The sequence below is a fragment of the Balaenoptera acutorostrata genome, chromosome 9 (assembly GCF_949987535.1).
Source record: "Balaenoptera acutorostrata chromosome 9, mBalAcu1.1, whole genome shotgun sequence".
NCBI classification, from domain to species: Eukaryota; Metazoa; Chordata; class Mammalia; order Artiodactyla; family Balaenopteridae; genus Balaenoptera; species Balaenoptera acutorostrata.
Window position 1 is genome coordinate 64,969,910 of NC_080072.1, and position 19,477 is coordinate 64,989,386.

Consider the following 19,477-nt stretch of genomic DNA (forward strand, 5'->3'; position numbering starts at 1 on the left):
TCAGTCCTAACATTCATATAGATTCTTAAGGAGGACAACTTGGGGAACTGTTTGGGAAATGAGAGGGGGGTTAGCACTCATTTCCTGACAGTCTCTTGCTCCTTAACTGTGCTGGAGAACTGAGGCCCTAACATCAAGGATGCAATTAAAAATTTTGAAGAAAAAGCTTTCTCCCCTAATGAGACCTTGAGCGTAGAGGACAAATGAGCTCTAATTTCTTAGGGGCTTCATATGAATTCTCCCAATTCCCACCTATGGGGGAAAAAAACACACCAGTTCCATTTGTATCACAGCACTATACAGGAAAGGCCATTCACGCTGTGCAGATACAAACTTTTGGGAGAGTGAGGTAAAAGTTAAAACAAGGGCTGTAAGCTGGACTGAAAAAAAAAATGAGAATTTTTCTCATAGAAACAGAAAATAGAATAATGGTTACCAGGAAGGGGAACCTGGAAGCTGTGGTTTAATGGGTATAGAGTTTCAGATATACAAGATGAAAAAGTCCAGAGATCTGCTTCACAACATTGTAAATATACTTAACACTACTAATGGTACACTTAAAAATGGTTAAGAAAAATTTTATGCTATGTGTTTTTACCACAATAAAAAAAAAAGAAAATTTTGTAGTTTACAACTGTGGATTGACTCATTCGGTCTATACGATTACTAAATTAGTAAGTTTATTTAGGGCTTCACCTTTGAAAAACTCACAGAACTCAAAGAAATCCTTGAAGAGGGGAGGCATAAGGTAAGGACATAAATCTGGACAGAAAATCACTACATACCAGGCATTGGCTCTGGGACATACTGGAGAGCTAACTTCATTTCACCTCTGTTTTCTGCTTCAAAGGCAACTGGTGCCGTCTGGAAAATGAAGGAATGTCAGCAGGTATGAGACACAAACCATTTACCCTGTTTGTTGGTGCTCTGTTACAGGACCATATCTGCCTCATTTCTCAGATTAGGTATCACTCATGAGTGCCCTGGATTAAAATTTCCCTCCCCATCAGAGCTAGACTGTTGCTTTTATATCTGAGAAAGCTATATTGTGTATCTTTGCGGGGTACCCAGAAAACATTTCAAGGCCTTTAGTTCAGAGAAATCAGAATGGCTTCCTTGGAGACAGGAGAGGTGTTCTGGGATGCTTTGGTTTTTATAAAAACACATACATTTTGTCAGTCATTCAGCCAGCACATAAAACAACTTATTTGTATTCTCTTTCTTTGAAGGAGTAAGAAGATTCAGAGTGGGGGTGGGCAGGGCAGGGGACAAATATTACATTTTCAAAGCTGCATTAACCTAATTATTTTAGACCAAATGAGGAGATGCCTGTAAGAATAACAAAGACTGAACAATAATTTTAAAACATATCTATTACAAGAGAGAGAGAGTTATACTTTCAAATTCTGGTCTTTTAGAGCCTTATTTCCAAAACATGGCTACATGTCAGAAACATAAGGGAAGTTAGTTAAAAATGAGATGCTTTTGACAACTTCTGAGGAGTTCTCATCTAGCAAGTCTTGGGTAGACCTAGAAATAAGTGCTTCAGGTGATTCTGATGTGATATTTTGGACCCATTTCTTGTGGAACTGTTTTATTGTGTAGATACTTAATAATAGTTTGTATTAATTGTATGTATCACTTGCAGCTATAATGAACTAGCTGGGATCACACCAACCCTCACGATGAGGATAAAAAAAAACTGGATTAAAAGAATCTATTTGAAGGTGATGAAGAATTATTACGATAGACAGGACTCAAATGGACAAGATGTTGGAGTCTGACATTCTCTGCTTTCCACTTTGAGGCATTAGCTGATTTTCGAGTAGTGCCAACTGAGAGCACAACAAGCCTAGCAGAAAGAGACTAAGAAGCTGAGCAGGGCCTCTCACAGTGCTGGGGAGGCAAAAACTGGCCAGCTAAGGAGAGATGGTCTCAGAAAATACTCTAGACCAGTAGTTCTCAAAGTACGGTCTCCAGGCCAGCAGCATCAGCAATGCCTGGGAATTTGTTAGAAATGCATATTCTTGGGCCAGATCTTACCAAACCAGAAATCCTTGAAACAGGGCCAGAAATCTCTGTTTTAATAAGTCCTTCAGGTGAATTGGATACATGCTAAAATTTGAGAACTACTACCTAGGTTTTCAGTTGCAACCCATGAAAGACCACAGCCTAGGAATATGGGCAAAGAAAAACTAGATCAGACCATGTGAAAGCTGAACCCCAGCTTCTAGTCAGTTCATTACCAGACTAGATTAAGGCAGTGTGTCCTTACTCTTGTGTGTCAGATACAAAAGTAAACCCTCTCAAATTATCCCTAGAATTTTTCATATGCAATGTCCAGCATGCGATAAAAAATGAACAGGCATATTAGAACAAAGGACCAAATGACCAAACTAAGATAAAAAATTAGATAAGAGAGACTCACAAATGTTTAAGATATTGGAGTTTTCAGATACACACTTTAAATAACTTTGATTAATAAATTCATAAAGATAATGTGAAGATGGAGAATCTTAGCAGAGAAATGGAATCTATAAAAAAGAATGAAATGAAAATATAAATCTAAAAAGTATAATTGAGGACCTGTAGATGGGTGTAACAGCAGATTAGACACAGCAGATAAGAAAATAATTGAACTGTAAGATAGGTTAGCAAAAAGTAGCCAGCCCAAAGAATAGAGAGGAGAAAAAAAAAAAAAGAATAGAAAATATAGAAAAGAGCATAAGAAACATATGGGACAGAGTGAAAAGACATAATGATCCCAAACTATGGATAAGCATTCTGAATGAAAACGCAATTTTACAGCAGCTCTCTCCTGTATCCTAGGCCCCAAACCAACCAACCAACAAACCAAACAAAAAACTCTGCACTTACCTTCCGCTTTAGAGGGTACCACTTCAATTGTTTATTCTGTTTGTTATCCCAGTCCCAAGTTTCCAAATCAAGTTCCACTTCCCCTAGAAAACTATTGCGCTTAAATGTATCTCGATGCCAAACAGACAGGTTCAGTTTCTGTGTCTTTAAGATTTGCCTGTCGATTTTATACTGCAGTTCAAAGAAGGAAATTAAAGTGGTAAATAATATTATTTTATGCCAAAGTTATGACATAGAGATGAAGAAAAAAGTCATCTGGGTAGATCAGATTTTCTCATCTGTTAGGTTTCAAGTCTCAAGAATATTGCAAAGTCATCTTATTCTAAGTGTCTTGTTTCAAAGAGCTCAAATTCATCTTTCACAAAAGCTCATTTTTCTTTCCCCCTCTGGAAAAGCAAATGATGGCTCAAATATCATAGCCGGTAATAGCTCTCTAAAAACAAAAGCCAATTATTCAATTTTTACTGGATGTTTTTAGTTCTAACTAGATATAACATAAATCAAATTCAGTCTAAAAATACAAATGAAGTTTAATCCAATGGTCTGTTGTCTACCTAAGGACAAAGTATTTTTTTAAATAGACTTTATTTTTTAGAGCAGTTCTAGATTCACACAAAATTGAAAGTACAGAAGAGTTCCCATATATCACCTGTCCCATATACATACAACCTCTCCCACCATTATCCTGCAAGGACAAGATTATTTTTCAAGAAAAGATCAACCTGGTTTTTTTGGCATCCCAATAGTTTTAATCTAAAATGTAGTCAATCCTTGATTATATATAATCATGGAAGGGATAATAGTGTTTCTAATCTAAAAATAATCTCTACTTGGCTTTATGATATACTACTTGACTGTCCATTTTGGTTGTAGCAGACTTGCCTTTCTCTGAGTTTACCATTTAAACTAGCTCGCTTTTCCTGAGTATAGGCTTGAAGTAGCTGACCTAGAAATAGCTAGGGTGCTGAGGTATATCATAGTCAAATCATAATTAAAAACTTGCTACAGAAAATTCACCCATGGATGACTGAGGGTTAATTTAATGCTGCTCCTTTTCTCAGAGGATAACCAAATACTTGGACAGAATTTTCAGAAAGAGGGAATGAATAATACTTCTCATATTTGTAGTTTTAAATAATCTGTTACTCATGACTAAGGCAGCATAATAAAGCCTATTGTAAAACAAGGAGACTGAGGCAGCAGACAGCAGGGAAACTTAGGGGTTAAGGACAGCTTCTCATAGGAAGAGGCATTTCAGGCTGTGGGAAGTAGTTATGGACAGAATGTGGGGAAGAATATCCCAGTCTGAAGGAACAGAAAGTCCCAGCAGTGTGAGAAAATGTAGTTCCTCCAAAAGAACAGAAAGGAATCAGGGTGACCTGAAGAAAGACTATGAAAGTGGAATGATGAGACTGAAGCTCAGGTTATCAAGGGAGTGGTGTGTGTGTTAAGATGGGTGTACTTGACCCTAAGTATAATGGGAATCCTCAAATATTTTAAGCAAAGAAATAACATGATCAGAATTAGGTTTTTATAAGATTGTTTTGGCGGCAATGCTCAACTTTATCAGCTGTGTATCCTTGAGCAAGTTCCTTTATTTCTCTAAGCTTCATTTGCCTGATCTGTGAGACGCATATAATACTATCCCCCTGGCAGGGTATGGAGGGCATGCATGAGATAATGCATACAACAGTCATGGTGTATCATCTCATACAAAGCAGATTCTCAGAAAATGGTTATTCATTTCCTTCTCTCGTGGTGACTGACTTCCTCTGTAGAGATACTACCCAAGATGACATGGCCTTTTAAATGCATAGGTAACCATTTAGGATTTTCCTAGATAGAGAGGTCATAGATACCCGCAGTATCTCATTATACACAGGATTCAATGTTTTCTTCGCTACAAGCGTTTTCTTCTTGCCCATTTTGCCCTTGTCTGGTAACAGATAAGTCTTTACATATCTAAAAAGAGAATTGAACAGACAAGAAGGTTAGAGAAAATAAAAGTGATGTGTCTACCTCCACTTTTAAAAATGCCTTGGAAATTGATAGAAATAATTATTTCATGACACTAGGAAAAGCAGTATGTAATAAATGCTCTCACCAACACCTTCACACTTAAGCTTTTAAAATGATTTCAGTGGAATTGATAATTTGATATTTTGAAGATTTTTAAGGGATATTTCCTGAATTCCTTTCTTCCTTTGACCTTAACTAATGTGGGGCAAGGGAAAGACGACAGACCTCTAACGTGATGCTTAATTCTATTGGCTAGTTTCCTATTAAGAAAAGGCTTTGATGCTTGCAGAATTAAAAAAGTTTTTGTGACTGTCTTTTGAAAAAAAATAATCTGGTACATACCTAATCAAGCCATATGAATGTTAAAAAAAAAAAAAGAAGAAAAAGAAAAGAAATGAAAAGGCTATTAAGCCCAGTTCCTTTTAGGATTGGGTTTATGCTAGCAAAATAATTAAGAATCAGACTTCTGCATAGGGATAAATAGGGAATACCATTCAACTTTGTAACTAAACTGAAATGCAATTAAACCTGTGATTTCAAAGATGAATTGGTAATTCCCCCTAAAGTTCTATAGAATATGATTTAAATATGGAAACTACCTTATTCTAGAATCTTAACTATTTCTGCACCACAGAGCATTATAAAGTATGTCCCACGTGTCCCTAATCTTAGAGAAAGTTTGAAAGTGTGTGGAGAGAGATTGGGGCTCAATCCATCATTCCTCATTTTGCTGCTAAATTTATGTAAACAGTCGCTTATCTTCTCTGTCCCTTGTTTCCTTATCTGTAAAAAGAAGGAATCAGGACAAAATGACCTCAAAGGTCCCTTCCAACTTGAAACATTTTGTGCTTCTCTGATATTTTTATAATTTAGTAGGTTTGGCGTATGAATCTATAAAGTAAACAGCATTTCCCCCCAACTTTTTTTCCCAAACATTCCTTTTAACACAGTCACACACATACCCTCCCTTCAATTACTTTCTTTCCTTCCCAATTTCTACAAGATTAAGAGTAACGAAGAGAAAATAGTGACTCCAAAATGTACTTACGGGTCCGAACGCTGTTTTTTAATATCTGCTGCTGCTAAGTCTTTACACTGGGCCACAAAGACATGCAACTCCTTCAGTGAGTCCACGTAGTCGATTGCAAACTGAATATTTCCCTTCACTTCCAGATTGCCAAAGTCTCCACTATAAACACTCATCACACTGCCGCTCACCTGAAAGCATCGGAAACAGGCAGTGTTTGTCACTATCTCATTCTTGAACCCAACACAAGGATCATGGATGTAATCTTTGCTTGCCATTATTTCTCTAGTTTGCATATAAAAGCAGTTAATCTAATACGGCATCAAAAAAGCGTACCAACACAGACAACCTGACATGATATACATGACATGATGACTAGTGTTTAACAAAAATTGCTTCTAAGAGACATAGATGAAAAGTGAAATGCAAAGTTTTTTAGATGCTGACTCATTTCAAAGCAGGGTGATTTTATGGTAGGGGGCATTCAGAGTTCCATTTTTAGGCATGCTTAGAATTTAAAGTGTTAAAGAAAGAGGATGTGAGAAACCCCAGGCACACAAATCACAGTGACACATTGCTCTATCAAATTTCCAAGGCACTAAAAAGGAATTTTACTATGTTACCCATCCACTGAATCTAAGAAAATGCTTACTGAGCCATACACTTTTAGAGGTCAGGAAGGGCAGAAAATGGATGATTGATGAAGGAAGTTTAAAGCCTTCCCAAGGTCACACATTTGATTGTCATCAGCAGAAATTCAATTTAAATAGATTTTTTAACAAAGAGTTTGAAAAATGCAAGGCTAGTAAGAATTTAAGCACAGATTTATCATTTGTTTAGCATACCTGGTGAGATATGTGCATGTGTATATATATCAGAGATATTTGGATAAGTGTATGTGGACGTATTTACATATATATTTCTACACACATCTTACATGCACACACAAAACTACCTCACTTTATGAAAGTTCTGTGTAAAGTCAAATTCTCTAAATCAAATCTGAGCAACTACACTTAGGGAGCTTTCCTTTGAAAACTCCATTCTGAATCCCTCTATGGGGCAAAGAATCGCCTCTCCTATTCTTTTATGTGAATCAGTACTTTCATTCATCAGAATAAAAGTCTTGCTAAAAGAGAGGTACAATTCTATACCTGCACACAGTATATAAAAGCATATCAGATATAAGCATATCTTGTGATAGCTACCCCATTTGTTGCACAGAAAAATTTAGTGGTTCATCTTGTTGGTAATTTAGGTTTATTTTTTAAGTACTTACATCCAAAAAACCATATTTATTTATTTTGGATATGAACTCTCTTGTGATTAAAACAGAGAAAAAGGAAGATTTAGCTAGCCAGAAGCCAACTGTGGGTTAGAGAAAAAGCTCTCATGCCCCTGGAATCTGAGAAATACAACAAAAGGCCCTTTTACAGTAGCAGGAGCATGGGGGAGCAAGGTTCGCAGAAGCAGAGGGATATTAACATGAAGCCTTTGTTTACATACAGAAGACAAGGACGTCATGCCAGAGGAGCTGCTAAGATTGGTTAAAGAGCTCGGGCTCTTCTTGTGTCTGCTGAGCTGGTAACTGCCTTCTGATGCTGTATCTGTTTCTCTGTCATCACTCTACAAAACATCATACAATATATACAAAATTTAAATTCAGAATGAGTCAAGATCAAAATCTGTTTAGATAAAGATAATATCTTGGTATCCCACTGATCTATGACATTTTCCAAGGTCAAAGTGCTAACTGCCAAGGAATGGTATTCAAGATGGGGTGGGTGGTCTGCCTTGGACCTCATCTTAGGAGGAGAGCAGTGGTTAGGTACTGAAATAACAAAGCGATTTTTTCACCTACAAGGTGTGGCCCCAAGGTGCATTCTCTTAATATTATACATTTATATTGCTTGGAAAACTTTATTGATACATAAGAGAAATTAACTTTACCTAGGCAATAAATGGTCTAACATTTACTATCAAATCATAAAATGTCATGCCTAATTCCTCTCGTTAACATAGGCTTAACTTCCCTAAAAATCAATAGTGTCTCATTTTACTTGAGACACTATTAAACTAGGGAAAACAAATGCTAATCTGATCTGTGTTTCAAGGTTTTTACACATATGTATATATGTGTGTATATATAATTTTAAACCACCTCTTAGGTATTTCTATAGTGTTACTGTGCTTATCTTTTGTGTTGCTAAAGGGAAGTATATTGATTTGTACATTCTGCCCACATTAGATTTTAACAAATAAAAAAAAAAAAAGGCTTCCCTGGTGGCGCAGTGGTTGAGAATCTGCCTGCCAATGCAGGGGACAAGGGTTCGAGCCCTGGTCTGGGGAGACCCCACATGCCGCGGAGCAACTAGGCCCGTGAGCCACAGCTACTGAGCCTGTGCGTCTGGAGCCTGTGCTCTGCAACAAGAGAGGCCGCGACAGTGAAAGGCCCGTGCACCGCGATGAAGAGTGACCCCCGCTTGCCACAACTAGAGAAAGCCGTCGCACAGAAACGAAGACCCAACGCAGCCAAAAATAAATAAATAAATAGATAAATTAAAAAAAAAAAAAATAGCAACAAGATACTTATTTTAAATATGTCCCAGGAAATATTTACCTGGGTCAAGAAAGAAAAGTGACAATAATAAATTTTATTATATTTAGATCTATAGTTTATTAGATGGTAGCTTTAAGAATTTATGCTTCAGAATGAGTTCCTTTTGGGGTTAGAGAGTTTATGGAGCAGTTCAGTGGCTCCTGGGGTTAGGGAAACACCTTTATGGAGGAGTGATTAGTTCATGCCAACATATTCCAGGGCCCATGCAATTACATGTCAATATAACAGATGCCAATCCTAACGCAGATTAAGAAAAGGGTTAAAAAATTATGATTTATATGGATGAGAAAAGAATCCTTACTCAAGGGTGAAAAAAAATCTATACATTTTTAATGTCTCTATTATCATACTCCCTTGCCACATGCTTACAGACCATTTCCCCCTATCATAGCCGTAATACATTCTACCTGGTACATCAGATCATTAGTGATTATTGGAAGGATAGGACCTTGTCTTGATGACTTGGAACACTGATTTTCATAAAGTTGGTACTCAACAAATGTGACTGACACTGAGCCTCAAAGAAGCAATGCCTGATTTCATCCCACTTCCTTTAACATTCAGTCCAACCCCAGGTACTTTGAAAGGCAAAATGATACAGCTTAATTTGGCATCTCTGATGTACAAACTCAAACAATTTGGACTGTCTTTTGTGTGGAGCAGTGAGGCAGCAGGTTAAAACTGAAGGGAGGAGAAAAATAAAAAATCAGGCCAATCAGGTATCATTGGCCTCTCAAATTATTGGACGGTTCATTCATATGACCAACCAAGACCAAAGCATATCTACAAAGGTATAAGACCATAGGAACTCCATGAGGTGCCTATGCTGGCTTCCAGCTAATGAGTTAGTTTCAAAGAACGAGTGATTCTTTCCAAAGGAACTGTAATGTGGGCTCTTAAGCATATGCAAAGGCTGAATACTTGCAGATACAGTTCATCTAAGGCTCAAGAGTAGACAGAACGGTGCCCAGGCGGTAGGGGAGGAGGGATGTAATTTATATATTGTCCAGAGCTTTCCTTACATTCCATCTACTAAGAGAACACTTAAGGATGAAGCTTTTATTTCGCCATTAAAAATAAGACCAAAACTGCAAACGGGAACAGCTAACATTAAGGTACTCTGTGTCAGCACTGTGCTATGTGTTTTCCCTGCATTATCTCACTGACTCCTCACAATCTAATGAGGTAGGTACTAGGGAAGCTAAGGAAATTGTCCATAATCACGTAGCAAATTAGTAGCATAGGCAGAACTGCGAGTGCCTAACCTCAAAGCTCAGGCTCCTAACTACCTGGCTGCAAGAACATGGCATCTTAGTTAAGGACCTGAGTTCAAATCCTAGATCTACTTTTTAGTAGCTGTTGGATTTGGGGAAAGTTACTTAACCTCTCTGAGGCTCTTTCTTCTTTTATAAAATGGAGAAATTTGTACCTACCACATTTTGTTTGTGAGAGTTAGACATCAGAGCGAATATCAAGTGCCTGGTACTTACTAGGTACTAAATGAATAATAGGTAATAGTCATGTTCTTACTTGAGACAGTAGGAATAGTAGTTAATAGCATGGGGGTCAGATCTGGGCTCCAGTGCTGGTTTAACCCCTTTCTAGCTGAGTGAGGTTACCTTACCTCTCTTACTCTCAGTTTCCTCATCTGTAATATCTGGGGATAATGATGGTGCCCACCTCCCAGGGTTAATGGAGGATTAAATGAGATAATGTACATAAAGTGCTTACCCCCAGTTGATGTCGATAAAGTTTGCTATGTCACTGTTACTTTACTATTTTAACATATGCTTTCAAGCTAGTCATGCTACCTAGACTAAGCTTTCACAAATCAACTGTACTCTAAACTACAGAGGAGCTCATGCCAACATTTTTCTGCTGGATTTCTTATTTTGTACCCACTTTGAAACAAAAGTCACATTCCCAAATCTATGCACTTTGACTTCACTACCAATAAGAGTTACTGTATGAGTCAAATGAGATGTGCCTTGCCTTGTTCCAGGACTAACAACACTACCTCTATTGACATGAGAGGCGAAGGTCAGTCCTGCTGACCTCTTCAGTCTCTGCTATGGCTGCATACAGACACACCAACCTTGGCATAGCAAATCCACCTATTTGGTTCCATTTTTCGGAAGGTACAAAACACAAACTTGCCTCATCTTGGAGAAATGCTGGAACAGACTTGCTCATCCTTTTGAGTTTGTCAGGGTGGGAAAACTGATTATCAGGTTGTGAAGGCACTGTGGAAACTAAACAGTAGCATTTCCATTCAAAATTATCCTCACAGTTGTCAGACAAACATAAGGCATAAGTTGAAAACACACTTTTCTTTCGTCTATGAACAGAGATGTTTTTGTAAATTGGTTAAAGGCATAGTAGTTCACATGCACAGGACCATAAGGTAAGCAACATGCAATTATAGAGAGAGAACTAGCAAGGAGTTGAACCAAACAGAAAACAAAAATTTAAAAACCACTAGGTTTACTGGACTGCAGGACTGGATTTGAATTATACTGAAACCTACTACCAATGTGAATTGGTTTTAACTTATATTTTTTCACATTAGAGCTTTGAACCACAGGATCTGTACTTTATTGGTTCATCTCCTTGAGATATATTACATTTTGAACATGCCGCAGGCTGAAAAACTATTTCATCAGATAGCAAGGATCTTTGTACACAACTCAATCATAAAAGTTTTCTGGCTATTGAGTGTCTAAAAGGAGGTTGGTTTCTTTAGTGATTGTTGGGATTACCTGTAAGAGTGTTTCGCCCTCAGAAAGCCGTGAAAGACTACAATTTCAAAACTAATTATTTTTTGAAAATAGAAATTATTTAGATACCTGTCAATTCAGAGAGTTTTCAATAGAGATATCCCAAAGCCAAGTTTGAATGATTCAATTTAAGATACTCTAAGAATTTACTATGAAAATGTAGCATATGGTTTCTTTCTGATACAGTAAGTATATGTGTGGAAGTCACAATAAGATGATGAATTCGCTTCCTCATTTGTGTAACTCTAGTTAGAAAACTTTCTTCTTCTTTGCCTAAGAATGACAATGTCTAAGCTTTTCTTATGGTGAATCAGAGCTTCTATATTGAACGGCTTAATATTTTTCAAGGCACTTAGAACAGTGTCTGGCACATATTAGGCCTTATGTAAATATTTGCTAAACAAATAAACATTATCTGATAGGAAATCTTTAAATTATCTTTTCAATGTGATATAAATATACTGACTTGACTTTCTCATTGAAAGAGATACTAGGAAAACAGATAAATAAAAATCAAATTGTCAAAAAAAATTGTCAAATTGTCAAAAAAAATCAAAATAATTGTTATTATTTCTACATATAACTCAAAAGCCTCAAATTTAGTCCTGAGCATTAGCTAAATTCATCTTTAGTTAAAAGAAATCTAATGAAGGAAGACAGAAACTTGAACTACACATATTAAATATTTGCTTATTCACATAATAGTTCTCACCTAGCTTTAGGCTCACAAATGCATCAAAATACATTTATGGTGCCTCACAAGATGATACCTACTTTAATTACTTCCCATTAAACAATAACACATGTGTGTGTGTATTCAGGTGACTTATACTGAAGCAGTATAAGATGAGATCCCGCAAGGGCACAATGTAGCCCAATGAGTATGCAAAACTTTTTTAACATAACACTACTCCCTATTATTTTCAAAAGTATATATCTGTTACTCAAATGTAGTCAGTTTTACATTTATTGGGCTTTAGTTATTTGTGTTTTGATCATGCATTTCATTTTGTCTTGTGGTAAGAATACACTCTTTACTAGAGAAAACGAATAACCCCAGCCCAGACATTAAGAGTCATCTTGGAAAATATCACAAAAAAGAGAAATTAATTTACCCAGAATTTAGCACACGATTAGCCTATGTCCCTTGACCAATAACTAAGCTAATTAGGAGGTCACATATGAAGACACAGACATATAGGCATACATTGTCTATGCCTATGTTTTGTTTTCACTCCTCAAGTTAAATGTTGAACAAAACACAGAAAGATAAACTAGGATGCCCAAACTTAAGTATCCAGTTGCCAGTTCAAAAGCAACTGGAAAAGCCTCTTTACCCAACACCCCCGAGGGACAGAAGTCTTGTTTCCTTGTTTCCTCTGCAGCAGCCGGACAGAGAACACACACCAAGGGCTGAAGCCTGGATTGCCTTCTTTCCTAGGTGGTTCTTAAGAATTTGTCAGGTCATGTGCCAAAGCTCAGCTCCTTCATCTCTGGCAGGAGAACCTCATGAGCAAAGTTTCAGATTTCAGATGAGATGTCACGGCTTTCAAGCATCAGCATTTCTCTACCTAATGGCTCCTTCCTTTGGCTGCTCTTCTCTTTAAGAATTATCAGCACATCCAAAGACTGCTGGGAAACTGTTATTAAAAATTCTGTGGACTCCTGGGGGCAGGTGTGTGTATCATTATCTTCAACCCTCCAGTGCCTAGGATTATGAAACCACCTGAAACAGGGACGTCAAGAAGACACACACACATATCTGCATGCTTTGCTAGCCCCCACAAAAACCTTTTTAATTCACTATTTGTACTCAAGACAATAGTCACTGTTAAGAACAGCAGTCTTAAGATTGAACAGAAAATGGTGAATAATCATTATCTTTTCTTCATGGTGGATATTAATTAGTTGATGCATATTAGCTACCACAAGTGTACATACATTTCTTTCTTTTTTTAAATTGAAATATAGTTGACATACAATATTATGTTGTGTACTAATTAATAACTTGACATTTGCATATATAATGATCGCCATAAGTCTAGTAACCATCTGTCCCCATACAAAGTTATTACAATATTATTGGCCATATTCCTTATGCTGTATATTACATCCCCACAGCTTTTTTATTTTATAACTTAACCTTAAAAGGTTAAGTTATAAAATAAACTTAACCTTTTCCCACCCACCATGCCCCCCAGCAACCATCTGTTTGTTCTCTATATCTTTGAGTCTGTGTTTTGTTTTGTTTTGTTTTTTTAGATTCCACATATAAGTGAGATCATATGGTATTTGTCTTTCTCTGACTTATTTCACTTAGCATAATACCCTCTAGATCCATCCATGTTGTCACATACATTTATGACTTGAGATTCAGATATTCACTTGCTTTATATATTGAACTATACTATTTGAGTTTAGTTTTGAACCTCAGAGCTTAAACCCTGCACATTATAAAATTTGCTCCTATAGATAATGTAGAGAGGCATATATGACCATACTACATACTAATTGTCAAAGTTCAGTCCTTTCTTAGGTCCAGATACATTATAAATTGCTTCATGTCTATAGCCTTGCGTAAAGGCCATAAGAGATCCAATACTCCAGACCATACTGCAACATAAAAGCCAAGTGATATTAGAAGGTGCCAACTTCATTTTAAGTAAAGACTCAAAGAGCAGAGAGACTGGCAAAAGTATAATAGTACTCAGCAATAACTTGTGTATATATAATACATATACATATGTATACATAAAAATTTTAAACATATATAACTATCCCTCAGTGGAATCATGAATTAATCTTTCAACACAGATAGTAGTAAAATATTTTTAATAAAACCCTTGTCGGAATGAAATAGTTTTGTAAGCTGCAAGAGTTTAGTATAATAATAAATGCTACGTTATTAATGGGGTTAGTTATTTCAGCACATTTAACACCATGTAGAGTGGCAACATTTAGTCATTTGTGAGAAAAATCCTGCTACTCACTTCCTGGAATGCATTCATTTGTATCTGGTTCCTGATCTGCTTTTTGATCTACTCAGAAGAGCAACATTGAGAATAAATACCATTTTAACAGAAAGATGAAAGAGACACGAAAATAAAGCTCAAATGTCAGTTTCACAACTAAGACTGCAGAATACATCTGACAGTTTTTCAGCTTGCTTTCCTCCATTCCCCAGTGCAATTCTTCATTAGCCTCTTTGAGGTCTCCTGTTCAACTAAATATCCAACATCCAGCACAGGAGATGTGCAGTGTCTTTCCTCTCACTCAATAAGCCACAGCATGGAAAATGGAACGAGCACTGTACTAGGAGTAGTGAAGCTGAGATGCCGGTCCCCACCCTCCCACAGACTGACTAGCTACAAGAGCTTAGACAGATCACCTAATTTCTCTGAGCTTTTCTTAGCTGTAAAATGAAGATAAAAATCACTGCCCCACTTACTTCAGTGAGGTGGCTGTAAACATAAAATGAGAAAGACAAAACTATTACATAAAAGTAAGGAATGACCTTTGAAGAGCTCTGTTGCTGCATTCTACATGAGAAAGCTCAGTTAATATACATTTTTATCATTATAGTGCAGGCAACTTAGAAACCAAAATTCTAGCATACAAGTATAAATTATATTTATGTTTGCATAAATGCTGAGCCATAAAAATCAGACTCATTTCCATCCCTCCCACCACTATTACCCTATTCATTTTATAACTGAACCAAGTAATACTTGATCCATTGACAAGCTGCAAGACCTTCTGGCTCCTTAAAATTCAGAATCAGTTAATTTCACCCTTGGTCTATACTTAGTTATTTACTTGAGCAGAGGCAGGATCCCCACTCTTGTTCTGGAACCCTTTCCTTTGACCTTAAATCTTTACCAGTTATACCTAGAGAGATCTAAATGCTGAGACTTGAGAATCAAATATAGGAATAACTTAACCCAGGAACCCACTCCACTCTCCCTGCCTTCACAAGGAGTTTTGCAAGTCAGAGTAGCAAAAATCTGCTCATACCCATAGAAATACAATTTCCTATTTTTAGAAACCCTCGCTTCCCTAGGGTCTCTGATGAGAGCCTCACAACAGTATCACCAGCAGAAACCTTAAGAATACAAGCAGTATTAAATGCACCAAGTCAGAACCATTTTATAATAACTTAGGCACAATTCATCACATAGCGACAAATGACGTTCTTCTATTTCTCTAACAGCTGCATCCCGGTGACTGCCCAAACCATCCCAGAACCTAATACACAGACAGACATGCAAATACATAAAGATATTTACCATCTTCAGCACTACGCACTAATTCTTCTGGCAGATTATCTACTTTTGCTTGATCTGTGCAGGAGAAATTAACAAATGGTTAAAATGACTGACCCTTGGCGAGAAAGAACAGTGAGATTGTCCCTGGAAGCCCCCGGAGTTGGAAGCAATTAGTCAAGATGCGGTGAGGGGTGCAACCAAGATGTCTTCCCCAAAATACTTTCTCTTTAGATTAGCTAGTTGAGCCAGTGCCATAGCGGGAGCTCCCATTTCAGCCCCGATGCAGCTTACATCAGCACACTGCTGCACACGGACTCCCAAGGGTTAGAGGGTTAGCTCAGAGCAAGCAATCGGCTGGCAGCAGGAGAAAGCACAGGGCTGCAACAGCCTCTTTATGCTTCTGGAAAGGGTAAGATGCTAGCCATGACTAACACCTTCTCAAACCCACGGTCATTAACAAATATTTCTGTGCGTGCATCATCATTTGTGTATGCCTCTGGGAGCCTTGCTTGGGAAGTCAACTGAAGAGATGTAACTGGGGACCAGCTGCTAAGTGGAATCTTGGCAGGCTACTGTGAGAGTGGGTATCGGTATTTGGAAAGGAGCATGCAGGAATACCCGTCAGCTGATGGTGATTTTTATTTTAACCCTACACATTCCTGAGTACTTTAAAGCTGCACCATGGAAATAGCCACATGCTTCTCAGGCAAGAGGTTTGCCAAATTGGACAATTGTTGCTGAGTTTTTTGTTGTTTTTTTTTTCCTCAGGGCCCATCACTAACATCAGGAAGAACAATCAGGGCTGTCCAACAAAGGACTGGACTCGCCTTCTCTGGAAGCATTCAGGCGGATGTGGGGGGTTGGCCACCTGTTAAGGGGGCTTTAGAGGGAATTCCTGCACTGGGGGGAGTTTGGAATGGGTGACCTTCAAGGTCCCTTCCAACCCTGAGATTCCAAGATCTTTGGTAGGGTGAGGACTGCATTCCAAACTGGGACTATTGCCCCCCAGAGCCCTGAAAATCTCTGAATTTTAAGAATTGTTTAGTGGCATAGCTTTTTCTTTTTTCTTTTCTTTTCTAAAATCTGAGTTTTCAGTCTCAATTGCAGATGCGTAAAAATATTCTAAACATGACAATGGTCAATTTTAATCATATGAGTTTGGCAGTGGTTAACTCGCACTCAGTAAGTTTTCGCATGACCATCTGTAATCCCAGGGGTGAATTTTAGCTTAAAAATATTAAGAACAAAACCCCAAGAAGTCACAATCTCTAAGTCCCTATATACATTACGCTGTATGTTAGTACTCTAGAAATCCTTCACCAGTTAAAGCAGCAGCTGGTGGGGAACAGTGTGCCTGAAGTGTTGCATGTCAGATAGCCTTTGGGCTTATAATTCCACTATCCAAAAGAAATGCATGAAAAGGCATAAAAGAGAAAGCAAAGTCCTTGAAGCCAGGGACTAATTCATCTCTATATCATGCAAAAATTCATCAGACATCCAACACTGTCATATGTAACACGGTCACTTCATAAATGCTCTTGTTAATAGCCTGTTGATTTTGAGTCCCAGCTCTGCTGTATGAAAGGAAGCAAACGACTTTACCTCCGTGAACTTCACTTTCCTCATCTGTAAAATGGGAGTAACAATTTGTCCCTCACAGGGTTGCCTATGCCAGTTAAATGGGAAAATGCATGTAAAACACTTAGCCAAGTCCTGGCACACAGTGCTCAACCAATGTTAGTTATTACCACTAGAACCACTAGCTACCACAGTCTTTTAAAACTCACTGTACTTGAATAAACACTCAAACTGGGATTCTTCAAGGAAACCTAGTATTCTAGTAACCAAACCTCACGTGTTATTTTAAAAGCAAAGTTCCAGCCACTTTAGGCTGAGCCTCTTCAGCTCACTTGGGAAAAGTTCTTCTCATCTGTTAACCCCCCTTTAGGGTTTTCAGCAGTTTCAGCATGCAGTGAGGCCACAGAAGAGCACATACGCATTTTTAAGCTGAGATGGGGGCATGAACAGTGGGGCAAACTTTATTCTCACTTGATGAATCTGATGCAATATCTTCTAGACTTTTGGAAGGCATTTTCCTAGCAGCACTCCTTTCCAAAGTTTTCAAAACAGGACTGGGTTCTTCTTCTGAACCTGTTGCAAGACAAAACCGATGAATACTGCACAAAAGAAAAAAGAAAACAACCAAGCTCTTAATAATCAACGGACACTGAAATGGTAGGTTGAAAGGAGGCATTATGCCATAAGCCTCTATACTTTTATTCACTCTGTGAAGCACTCCAACAGAAGAAAATAAAATTTCTCCACTGAAGAATATTAGTATATTCTTTAAATAACTTTCCTGGTCAAGAAATATTTGTAAGCATAAATGATACAGAAACAAGATTAACAAGATTCCCACATTAATAGAAATGTGCTCTCTTAGTCTTTTACACCTCTATTTTAGGCACATGATTTGTTCTGTGCCAGACTTTGAATCTTTCCCCTTCACTTCTAGCTTTTGAAGACAGCCACAAAATGGTTTTAGGAGCATTAAAATAATTAGCTGAAAACCACAGAAGGCAGGATTCAGATGTTTTAACATCTGTGTATAATTGGGTGCACAGATGGGTGAATTCTCCAGATCAACAAATGTAGGCTTTTTGGGTTTCATGAACTGGTGAAATTTCCAACAAAATGTTGGGTAATGACATGAGGTAGTCAACGTTTTATTTTACTAAGGCATTTGGCAGGGGGGTGGGGGGGTGGGGGGAGAGGAAGGTCTCTATTATCTACTAATGCCTTTATTTTATAAAAGGAAAGGCATTTTAGGACCACAAGGAAAAAAAAGAAAAGAAAAAGGGCATAACCAGAGAATAAGAACAGTTCTTTAAATACATCTAATTTTATAAAAGTTTTTCTCTAGATAGTCCTTAATTGTTCCATTTTGACAGTGGAAACTCCACCATGGATAAGCCCTGGTCTGAGTACTCTCACTCATCACTGTTGTAGTCTCAGTGACTAGAACAGTGGCTGGCAACAGGCACTTCGAAAATGTTTGCTAAATCAATGAATGATTCCATTAATGAGTCAGTGAATTTGGGAACTACTTCTCTAGACAATACTTTCCTGAAATGCATCCCAGTTCTGCCCAATGTTAATAGGCATTCTCCAGTAAATGGATCCTAAGATGAATTAGATTTGGGATGCTCTGTGTTCAAACTTAAAAGCGTTCTTACTGCAGACCTTCTCAGTGACTTTAATACGCTTTAGTGTACTAATCATGTGCACGATCTCCCAGCATTCCCTCCCCCCCTTTTTAAAGGAACATACTGAGGTATTGGTTGGTTAAGAGCTCAGCCACAAGTCAAACATGTTAGGCTGCTCATCAAAATTACGGTGCCTTGTTGTCAGCTTCTTCCCTACTCTCACTCCACCCCCACCCATTTATTTAAAAAATAATAATTTAGATTAGAAGGTACAAAACTACATACTATTTTATACCTCCTACTTGGCTTATAATTTTAAAATATCTTCTCTGGGCTCTGTGTGTCTGGGTGGTTATTTATATTGATTATTTCTTTTTTAGATAGGCTTTTTTGCTGTTCAATCAGTTATGCTGGTATACTTTAACACAGCCATATACATTAAGCAATAGTCTGTAAAGTAAGTGCAAATTTACAAGCCCTTCACCTCCTATAGGTCAATTTGCCCTAGTAACTCATGGGATAGCTTAGTAAAAGTCTACTTCAACAAGTTTAAGATGTTGCCTTACACTCTTGCATATGTCTGGTTTGAGAGACTGGTATTTCATTTTCCTTTTCTCACCAGTTACAAATGTTAAAGGGGCTTCAGCTTGATTAATTAGGATTAAAGGTGGATTCTTTGGTCAGTT

At 37.6% G+C, this 19,477-nt stretch overlaps 1 protein-coding gene across 22 annotated transcripts in view; it reads right to left on the reverse strand.

Moving 5' to 3' along the window:
• The window catches only part of SYTL2 (synaptotagmin like 2), a 100,733-nt gene that overhangs the window by 5,035 nt on the left and 76,221 nt on the right, over nucleotides 1–19,477 (reverse strand). For 5 of the 22 annotated variants that reach the window (XM_057553189.1, XM_007168521.2, XM_057553187.1 and 2 more), the window contains 9 exons: nucleotides 17,635–17,736; nucleotides 15,607–15,660; nucleotides 14,311–14,361; nucleotides 10,701–10,795; nucleotides 7,430–7,549; nucleotides 5,945–6,114; nucleotides 4,737–4,839; nucleotides 2,878–3,048; nucleotides 786–864 (listed from right to left, as the gene is read on the reverse strand). In XM_057553189.1, coding sequence (XP_057409172.1) covers nucleotides 786–864; nucleotides 2,878–3,048; nucleotides 4,737–4,839; nucleotides 5,945–6,114; nucleotides 7,430–7,549; nucleotides 10,701–10,795; nucleotides 14,311–14,361; nucleotides 15,607–15,660; nucleotides 17,635–17,736 — 945 coding nt within the window. The other 17 variants (XM_057553190.1, XM_007168523.2, XM_057553183.1 and 14 more) reach the window with 10 other exon arrangements.